At 44.0% G+C, this 9597-nt stretch overlaps 1 protein-coding gene and 2 non-coding genes across 6 annotated transcripts; all 3 read left to right on the plus strand.

Moving 5' to 3' along the window:
* Positions 1-803: 803 nt before the first annotated feature.
* LOC133628474 (large ribosomal subunit protein uL22-like) lies at positions 804-5539 on the plus strand. Of its 4 annotated transcripts, none has more exons than XM_062016664.1 (7): positions 804-847; positions 1223-1275; positions 1364-1404; positions 2773-2907; positions 3198-3296; positions 4360-4551; positions 5447-5539. In XM_062016664.1, exons 2-7 carry the CDS (start codon positions 1236-1238, stop codon positions 5492-5494), a joined length of 555 nt encoding a protein of 184 aa, XP_061872648.1. In that variant the 5' UTR covers positions 804-847; positions 1223-1235; the 3' UTR covers positions 5495-5539. The 4 variants fall into 4 exon arrangements, with proteins under 4 accessions (XP_061872648.1, XP_061872647.1, XP_061872650.1 ...); XM_062016663.1 differs by lacking the exon at positions 804-847 and adding an exon at positions 854-1128; XM_062016665.1 differs by lacking the exon at positions 804-847 and adding an exon at positions 895-927.
* On the plus strand, positions 1048-1116 carry LOC133628689 (small nucleolar RNA SNORD58). The gene has a single exon (XR_009820797.1). It is a non-coding gene; the product is annotated as a small nucleolar RNA SNORD58 (small nucleolar RNA).
* Positions 4638-4705, plus strand: LOC133628690 (small nucleolar RNA SNORD58). The gene has a single exon (XR_009820798.1). It is a non-coding gene; the product is annotated as a small nucleolar RNA SNORD58 (small nucleolar RNA).
* Positions 5540-9597: the final 4058 nt, after the last annotated feature.

Here is a 9597-nt window from a genome sequence, read left to right on the forward strand (position 1 = left end):
CTGGTCCAGAGCACCAGATAATCCATAGCTTAAATCAGTTAGTTGGCCAAGTGATTTTGAAATATATATGAATATAACTTGTGTAATAAGGGCCCAATCAATTAGAGTGATGTAATGTGTAAAAGTGACAAATAACCAATCAAGGTAAAGGGTAAATTTAATGAACAATTATAAGCGGGCTTTTATGCATGGTAATAAAGAACAAAAGAATGTTGGGTATAAATATTTTTTTATTCTAATACCTCGGACATTCTTTGGGAATGACCTCATGTCCCCGGTGCACATTGTCAAATAAAGGACGTCTCTGCTTATCTAACTTTTGTGTAGATAAGTTTTTCTTCCCCAGCAGATTTGCAACAATCTCTGGTCTACAGACAACACTGGCCTTGAGCTGAGGGTCAATAAAATTGTGTTTTGGCTCTACTGTAAGGCTTCCCTGCCTAAAGCAGACGTCTTCCCTGTACAGCAAGAGACTAACCCCTCAGGGCAGTGGACTCGGCACCATTTTGAAGGGGTAGGACTCGGGCTGTGGGGAGCTCTGCACAAGTGTGTATCTGCAAACACAGGCTCCGGCACACGGACACGAGGCCGTTGGCTAGTGCGCACGCACATTTTATTTTCATATCTCAGGCTCCAACACGGGTCCGTGCCACTCTCACCGGCCCTTCGCACCCATACACCGCCGTGAGTTTGACGACGGCCCCTCCAGCACTCTTCACCTCGCGGTCGGCGCGGCACCTTCGTGACGATCCCTAGTCGAAATCCCGTGAGGGGCTCTCGCGAGAGTGGATAATTCTCCCCGCTCCCAGCATACCTTGCTCTTTCTCTTCCCTGTTGCTTCCCTGAGGTGAGGAAGTTATAGCTGTTAGGGAGCGTGACCTATCCGTCACCATCCTGGCCAGTGCGCCTCGAGGAGGCGATGAGGGGGTGAGGATTTGGTCCGCCTCGCTGGACGCCGTCGGTATTTTTGGTCAGGGATAGAGATGGCGGAGCTTGGCGGAGCTTGACTGTTGTGAGGGGGAAGGTGGCACTAGGGAGAGGCCGTGGCTGCAGTGATGACTTTCTTAGGATACCTTTGGATTTAATTGTGAAAAGAAAGCTTTATTTCTGAGCAGCTTCTTCATTTAGGTATTGGCAATAAGGTTAACACCCCGTGTTCTGTATATCTGTGTTAAAAATTTAATATGGTGCTTTTTTTTTTTAATTGCTTTTTTGTTTGCAGTTGAGCTTCAAAAATGGTGCGCTACTCTCTGGATCCAGAGAACCCCACAAAATGTGAGTCGTTTTTCTTGAACGGTCACATAGTACTTCACTAGAGCCACTGAGATTTTAATTCTAAAAGTTGAACTTCTTTTCTCTGCAGCATGCAAGTCACGGGGATCCAACCTTCGAGTGCATTTCAAGGTATGTTGTGTATGCAGAGTAGAAAATGCAAATTTATGTGTCTTTGGGGATTTTTTTTTTTTTTAAGAAAGCGTCTATTATTCTCATGTATCATTAGTTACTTAAGTGTGGCAGTGTTGGTTATGGTCTGTGTTTGCTTTAGCTGCTTGTAATGGTTTTTATCCATGGTTTTCATCCATAGTTTTCATAAAAAATAAGATGGTGCATTTTAAAGAGTTTTCCTGACTAACAGATAATAAAATACAGTAGGAAAACAGTTGCAGTGAGTTTAGGAGGACTATTTAGGCTAGTGACAGATGAGAAATTGATTTCATTTCTGCCTTTTTGGTTGTTTGGAAAGAAAATTTCGGGAAGAAGTTGTTCCCTGTGAGGCCTTGGCACAGGCTGCCCAGAGATGCTGTGGCTGCCCCATTCCTGGAAGTGTACAAGGGCAGGTCAGATGGGGCTGGGAGCAACCTGGGCTAGTGGAAGGTGTCGCTGCCCGTGATAGGGGGGTTGGAACCAGATGAGCCTTAAGGTCCCTTCTAACCCATACCATTCTGGGATTCATCTGATCAGGCCACTGGTCAAGAAGTGTGATGGGGGAGGCTTGCAGTGTTTGGCCTGAAGGCTACACATGAGAATATAGGTTCCTCTGGAAAAGGTTTAGGTGTGTCAATAAATATGGAACATATTTGAGTTAACTACAAATCCAAAGCTGAGCAGCTGCTTTTCTGTTTGGTGTTACATAGTGCAGATGAAAAAAGATGTGATTTATTTTGGTTTGCTCTTTTATTGTGATGAGGTAGGATTATACTTACTTGCTGATTTTGGCATTTAGGATGCTATCTTAAGCACTGATACTTTATCTTTGTGGGTTTTTTTTCTTTTGGGGCCTTTTCTCTTTGATAATTCCCTGACAGGGAACTCAATTATATTCAATAATAATTGCTAGTAGCTTGACTGTCATGCTTGGGTTTTTTATCACTTTTCATGAGGTGCCATATTTGATATTTTAGTAGGATTTTTTCCTTTAGACTCCTGCTTTTATGGATTAATAGGCAACAAGGAGCTATAAAAAGTATAAATATGCAAATTATAATTTTACTGGTTGGAAAGATCTAGCCATTAGGTAAAAAGCAATAAGGATATGTCAGCTGCAAATTCAATATTGGAAGTCATACCAAGGGTTGTAAAAGTAGGTAGCAAAAGAAAAAACATTGATAATTATTCTTCATTCTTTATTTTTTCTCTCTATGTATGAAGATTTCTTTTAAAACTGAGTTTGCAGCAAAAAGAATAGGATGCAGGAAAGGGATGGGAGTGCTTTTTCTTGCTTTGTAACTTGGAAAGGTGTGTTAAGAACTTTGCTGTGCTCTGTCTTGCTAGAACACTCGTGAGACCGCCCAGGCCATCAAGGGCATGCACATCCGCAAGGCCACCAAGTACCTGAAGGATGTCACCCTGAAGAAGCAATGTGTTCCCTTCCGTCGCTACAACGGGGGAATCGGGCGATGTGCACAGGTGAGGTCTGAGAGGAAAACTTGGGAAGGCCACTTCAGTAAACAGAGAAAGATAATGCTGAGATCGCGTGAAAAATGGCCTGGCATTGTTCATGATAATTTTGTATTAAAATGTAAGAGTTGCTCTTAATTCCAGTACAGCAGGCATTGCATCTACTTGCAGTGTCAAGAAATTGATCATATGGAATTATTTTGGGATACAATTGTAACAAAATGGGATGTTACAGCAAATTAACATGTTTAAAGGACAAGTTTTGTTATACCAGGGCACAAATGGAACTCTTCTTTCAGGCCAAGCAGTGGGACTGGACTCAGGGACGGTGGCCCAAGAAAAGTGCAGAGTTCTTGCTGCACATGCTCAAAAATGCAGAGAGCAACGCTGAGCTCAAGGTAGGCCACGTAGGTGTGCCAAGTGCTCATGACGTCCTATGTGTCGGAACTCTTGACCTTGGTGTCTCTGAGATGGACAGCCAGATCAGCCTGTTTCATAGGTGGAACTGAATTGTATGAAGTCATTTAGTGTACTTTTTTTTTTGAATTATGCTATGTGCATTTTTCAGTCTTTAATGTGAGTAATGAATTTTCACAGGTAGCCAGTTTCACAGAATCATGGAATTGTTTAGGTTGGAAAAGCCCTTTAAGGTCATTGAGTCCAACCATTCCCCTAGCACTGCCATGGCCCCACAGTTCCATGGCTTGGGAATCCCTTCAGGGATGGGGGTTCCACCATTGCCCTGGGCAGCCTGTGCCAGGGCTTGCAACCCTTTTGGGAAAGAAATTGTTCCCAATGTCCAATCTCGCTCTCTTCTGGCACAATTTGAGTCTGTTTCCTCTTGTCCTGTTGCTTGTAGTTTAAGAGCAGAGACTGACACTCCCCCCTCCTCCCCATCCCCCAGCCATAACCTCCTGTCAGGGAGTTGCAGAGAATGAGAAGGTCTCTCCTCAGCCTCCTTTTCTCCAGGCTGAACACCCCTAGCTCCCTCAGCTGCTCCCCAGCTCCAGACCCTTCACCGGCTCCAGTACCCATCTTTGGACATGCTCCAGCACCTCAATGTCCTTCTTGGAGTGAGGGGCCCAACACTGGACACAGCACTTCTCCACAGTCAATAACCATACATTAAGTGTAATTTAGGTTTCTTAATATCTACAACACAAAGCAAAATCAGTGGACTCTTGGTTGACTTGAATCTTTCAAATATACTCTGCACCCAATTTGGTGACTGATGGCAGCAATGACAATCTTAGGAGACCTTTGGACATTTGTTGTGATGTGTAGAAGGGTGGTTGGTGCTTTTCTGACTTCAGCGGGTAAATCCTTGGTTCTGTGACATTGCCAAGTTATCCTGTTTTATTTGTTGGGGTGAGGTGTGTGGTGTGGATGTTTGGTTATTCATGGTTTTGCCATGGAGATTATTTGACAAGTCACAAATTGTATCTATGCCCCTTGCCCCAGGGTCTTGATGTGGATTCTCTGGTCATCGAACACATCCAAGTCAACAAGGCTCCCAAAATGCGCAGGCGTACCTACAGAGCGCATGGGCGGATCAACCCCTACATGAGTTCCCCTTGCCACATTGAGATGATCCTCACTGAGAAGGAGCAAGTCGTTCCCAAGCCAGAGGAAGAAGTTGCTCAAAAAAAAAAGGTACCGAGTGCTGTGTCCTCAGTCCTCTTCAGTGTTACTGTTAAGAGACCCAAATGTTAGTGCTCAGGGATTTTCAGGAAGGGAGATTGCTGTGATGGCAATCTTAGGACACCTTTAGAATACTCATTTAAAAAAAAAGCAATTTCTGAGCAATCTCAATATTTATTGTAAGCATAATACTGTGAACTTGGGAAAGTAGTTCTTGGCAGCTTATAGAACAGTTTAGGTTGGAAAAGACCCTTAAATCCTCAAGTCCAAATGCTAACCTAGCACTACCACGGCCACCACTAAACCATGTCCCTCCACACTACAGCTATGTGGATTTGGAATCCCTCCAGGGATGGGGACTAAAGCCAGGATGCCCTTGGCCACCTGGACACACTGCTACCTCATGTTCCACTGCTGTTGACCAAACCCCCCAGGCCCTTCCGGACAGTTTTCCAGCCACTGCCCCAAGCCTGTGGCATGGCCTGAGATTGTGGCCCAAGGGCAGGACCTGGCCTTGGCCCATCCATCCACCCTGGTCACATTCCTCTGTAGAGCCTCTCTGCCCTCACACAGATCAACACTCCCACCTAGTGTGGTTTTATTCGCAAACTTGCCATTGCATGATGGTTTGTTCTTTTCTTCCCTAGAACAGTTGCAGCACTCCCCTATGTGAGTGCCACATGCAATGTCTTGCAATGACATTTAAATAGTACTGGAAACAAGGTGGAAGGACACTTATGAAAGGACATTTAGGTGCAAGTGTGATTAGGAAGTAATTTTGTAGACAGGTGAGGAAATTTCTAACAATTCTCGGTATTTCTTCCAAAATAACTATTTACTTCTTCCTAAGGTGTGATGGGGAGGTGTAGTCTGTTGTTGTTTCCTCATTCCTGTGTTTGTTTTTCAGATATCCCAAAAGAAGCTGAAGAAGCAGAAGCTGATGGCTCGGGAGTAAATCTGACACAACGGATGTACAGAAATAAAATTAAGAAGTTAATGATTTATTGTGTCTGCTGCTTTGTTCTTTCAAGGCTTTTCCTGCAAAGCTATTTGCCTTTCCAGACCTTGGTGTGAGGGCTGCCAGGGGCAGACATGTTTCTGCAGTGGGGGGAAGGTGATATTTTACCAGTATTATTCGTATATAAAACAAGATTATGCAAAACACCTTTTCCTCGTCACCCTGTCCTGGCCCAGACACTATCCTAGAGCGGTTCCGTGCCCTCGGGCCTGCTGAGGCTCAGTCCCTCCATCTGTCCCGGGCGGCGGCGGCGGCCAGAGCTCGGGGGGAGCACAAGGCAGGGCGTGGGCCACGTGACGCGCCCACCGCCTTCGTCCATTGGCGGGAGGCTGCAGTGCGCGTCAGCCGGAAGTTAGGGTCCGCTTCCAGTGCGGCGCGGAAGGAAGCTGTGGCAGCTGGGAACAGTGCTGGGTCGCTGCTGCCTGAGGTGAGGGCGACTTGGAGCGAGCGCTGTAGGCAGGGCTGCTCCCCCGAGGATCCCTACGTGCTCTACTGGCCCTCCACCTCCAGGAACTGGACGCGGCTGCCCGGCTGCAGACTTCCGCGGGGGTCGGCTTTGCCTCGCCATTTGTTGCCCTTTTCTGGGGTCAGAGCCACTCCGTTGACCGGGAGCGGACGGGGTGAACCCTGAAATTTAACAGCTCAGGGTGAGGTGTGGAAAATCTTTGCCCTCCATCCTTCAACGGGAGGGGTAAATGTCACCGTGCTTACTATTTACCATAAACTGGGAAGGTTGGCCTGCTTTCTGGTGAATGTTGTAGCCTGAACATTGTCCTGTAGAGAAGCAGAACTGGATTTTATTACATAAACTACCCCTTCTAGCCTAGATCATTCTTTAGTGGAGAAAAAAAAAAGCCCTTTTGTCTGCATAGTCTTTATCTTTCTGTTTCTGTAATAACAGTTGACTAATGACCAAGTTAAACATGGTAAACTGACTAAATGTACTTAAATTTGCAGTCATGTATGTTCTCTCTGCTGAATGGTGACTTACAGAGAGAAACAGAAGCTGATATCACAAAGAAATAAGATGGCTATTAAAATTGGACCATTTGCTATTTTATCCTTTTTCTTCTGTAAAAATTCATTGCTAGCTAACCAGACAACAGAGGATCACTAAATCTCAGAAGAAACTTGTGAGTGGTATTTCAATATATTAGGATTGGTTTTATGCTTCCAGTGGCTTGCTTTTGCATCTGGCAGATAGATGTATGACTTAATTTTAGTCTGGAATCTTGATGTGAAATAGCTGCAGAGATATCCACAGTTCCTCAGAATGAGCGTGAGGTGTTTCTTCCCAGCACATTCTTTAACTAACATAAATCCACAACATCTGGCTGGAAATTTAGTATCTAGGAAGTTCTGGTAGAGAGAGTAGCTGAATTGCCCTTTTGGACAGCATTAATGGGTTGCCTTATCTCAATTTAAGATTCCTCTCTGACTTCAGATCCCATGAAATTATATTAGAAGTAGCCAAAATTACATTTGGTCAATTGGAAATTGATATTCTATTGTTCCACAGGGCCTAAAAATCTTTAGGATAGCTAACAAAAAAAAAAAAAAGTGAATTTGATCCCAAATGGACACATCTGCCTCTTCATTCTCCATAATGCAAAGCTTCTGATTTGCTTCTTAATTGAAGAATTCAGATGTTGACAGCCTAGAAAGGAAGAATGTGAAGGGCAAAACTGTGCTGTGCAGCAGAGCGGATCTAAAATATTGCTTATCGTTCCTTCTCCAGTTGTACCTTTCTGCCCCTGGCTTTTGCTTTTCTGCTCTGTTTCATCACTGCCATTTTTGAAGACTTCTTTCTGGTTTGGGGAGAGAGGGAAGGATTATTTTTCTAATAGTTTGGCCAATTGTATAGAATTGATGTGGGATCAGGTAATTCCTCCTGCGCAGGAGGAACGAACCCATAATCTCCTTTTCTCAAATCCTGACTAGGAATTTATCTGTGTACCTGCCATTGGGTCACAACAACCCCAGGTAACTATGGGGTGGGCAAGAGTGTCTGGAAAGCTGCCTGGAGGAAAAGGACCTGTGGATGTTGATTGACAGCAGTTGAATATGAGCCATCAGTGTGCCCAGGTGGCCAAGAAGATCAAGGGCATCCTGGCTTGTATCAGAAATTTTGTGGCCAGCAGGACCAGGGAAGTGATTATGTGCCGATACTGGTGAGGCTACGCCTTGAGTGCTGTGTTTGGTGTTGGGCCTCTCACTCCAAGAGTGAGACATTGAGGGGCTGGTGCGAGTCCAGAGATGGGCACTGGAGCTGGGGAAGGGTCTGGAGCACAAGTCTGCTGGGGAGTGGTTGTTCAGCCTGGAAAAAAGGAGGCTGAGGGGAGACCTTGCTCTCTGCAACTCCCTGATAAGAGATTGTGGCTGGTAGAGGTGTTGGTCTCTGCTCCCAAGCTAGCTACAAGTGACAGGACAAGAGGAAATGGCCTCAAGTTGTGCCAGGGGAGGTTTAGATTGGAGATTGGGAACAATTTCTTCCCTGAAAGGGCTCTCAAGCCCTGGCACAGGCTGCCCAGGGCAGTGGTGGAGTCTCCATCCCTGGAGGGATTCCAAAGCTGTGTAGCAGTGGGGCTGAGGGACATGTTTTAGTGGTGGCCATGACAGTGCTGAGTTTGCGGTTGGACTTGATTTGCTTAAAGGGCTTTTCCAACCTAAATTATTCTGTGATTCTCTTCCCCTCTCTCACTGACCTGCCTTTCAGTTGTTGCAAACTATTAGAGGGATTGGAGTCCTGCCATTAAATTTCACCTTAAATTAAAACTTAAAGAAAAAGAAACTTTTTGGAACCTCTGTTGTAAGAATTGGGCTGATATCCGTAGCTTGCTGCTGAACTGGTTTTGAATGGTTTAAGCAAAAAGTTTACTTTTCTGAATTTGTTTTTCTATTTTCCAGCTGTCATACTGATGAATTAATAATAAACTCTACTCCTTTTTTGTCTTAAAAAGTCAAGAATGTTTTCCTTGTTGTTTAGGACTGTATAATATTGGAACATAGGGTGTTTTTGAAACTTAAACAGTTAATCTATAAGAAATTTTTTATGTTTGAGTATCAACTACAGCCTTTATTCATTATTTAAGTCTGTTTTCTTAGCTTGTGGCATACTCTCTCATCCTAAGTTGATGCTGGTTTTTTTCCGTACCAGCTTTGTCACAGCACAAGAGGAAGCCATGGTGTGCATTCCTTGTATTGTCATTCCTGTTCTCCTCTGGGTCTACAAGAAATTCTTTGAACTGTATATCTATCCTGTTATTGCACCTTTTATCAAGCCTGTATGGCCCAAGAAAGCCGTGTAAGAACCAACAGCCATGAAACAAGTGCAAGGAGGCAGCACTGGAAATCCATGGACACCTTCAGCCATGAAAAGAGATGAGGAGAATGAATTTGGAATTGATGAAGTAAGATGAATATGTTTAGCTAACCAGAGAAACTCCAGATAAAGCAACCAGCAATAGTTTGGGGTGGGCACTAGAAAGAGGAATTAGTTGGGTATTTTTACAGATGTTTTTGTAGCTATTTTCTTCTGAAAGGGAGTTACTAGTACTGAGACTGCTAGAAATAGTTGCTTCAAGACATCTTATGGTCCAGAAACATGATGAAGAATTAAAACTCCACTTTTTAAGCCAGCTCTGCCACTCATAATGAGGGAAAATGTTTAGTGTGTGTAAATCTTGCATTTATTATTTATCTCTTCTAACAAAATGCAAAGATTTATGTCTGTTATCTCTGCTCTCGTTCCCCCCGATGCAATAATTATGTGTAAATCTAAAGAGACACCACCACTTCGGTTCTCCCTGCAGATTTCTTTATAGATCTTAACTTGCTTTACTTCTAAAAGCCATTTTCATCAGCGACTGTTCCTGTTCTAGGTGTGAAGTCCTTTTTTAACATCCAATTAATTATACTGTCTTTTAGTTTGAAAGCAACGACATTGCAAATGGAATTGCTGCAAAGAGATCCATAGAAGTTTCTGACAAGAAAACAGATTAAAGGAATTCCTTCATAAGGATTTTATTCCCTTGTGTCCA

Source organism: Colius striatus, chromosome W, assembly GCF_028858725.1.
Source record: "Colius striatus isolate bColStr4 chromosome W, bColStr4.1.hap1, whole genome shotgun sequence".
Classification (NCBI taxonomy): Eukaryota; Metazoa; Chordata; class Aves; order Coliiformes; family Coliidae; genus Colius; species Colius striatus.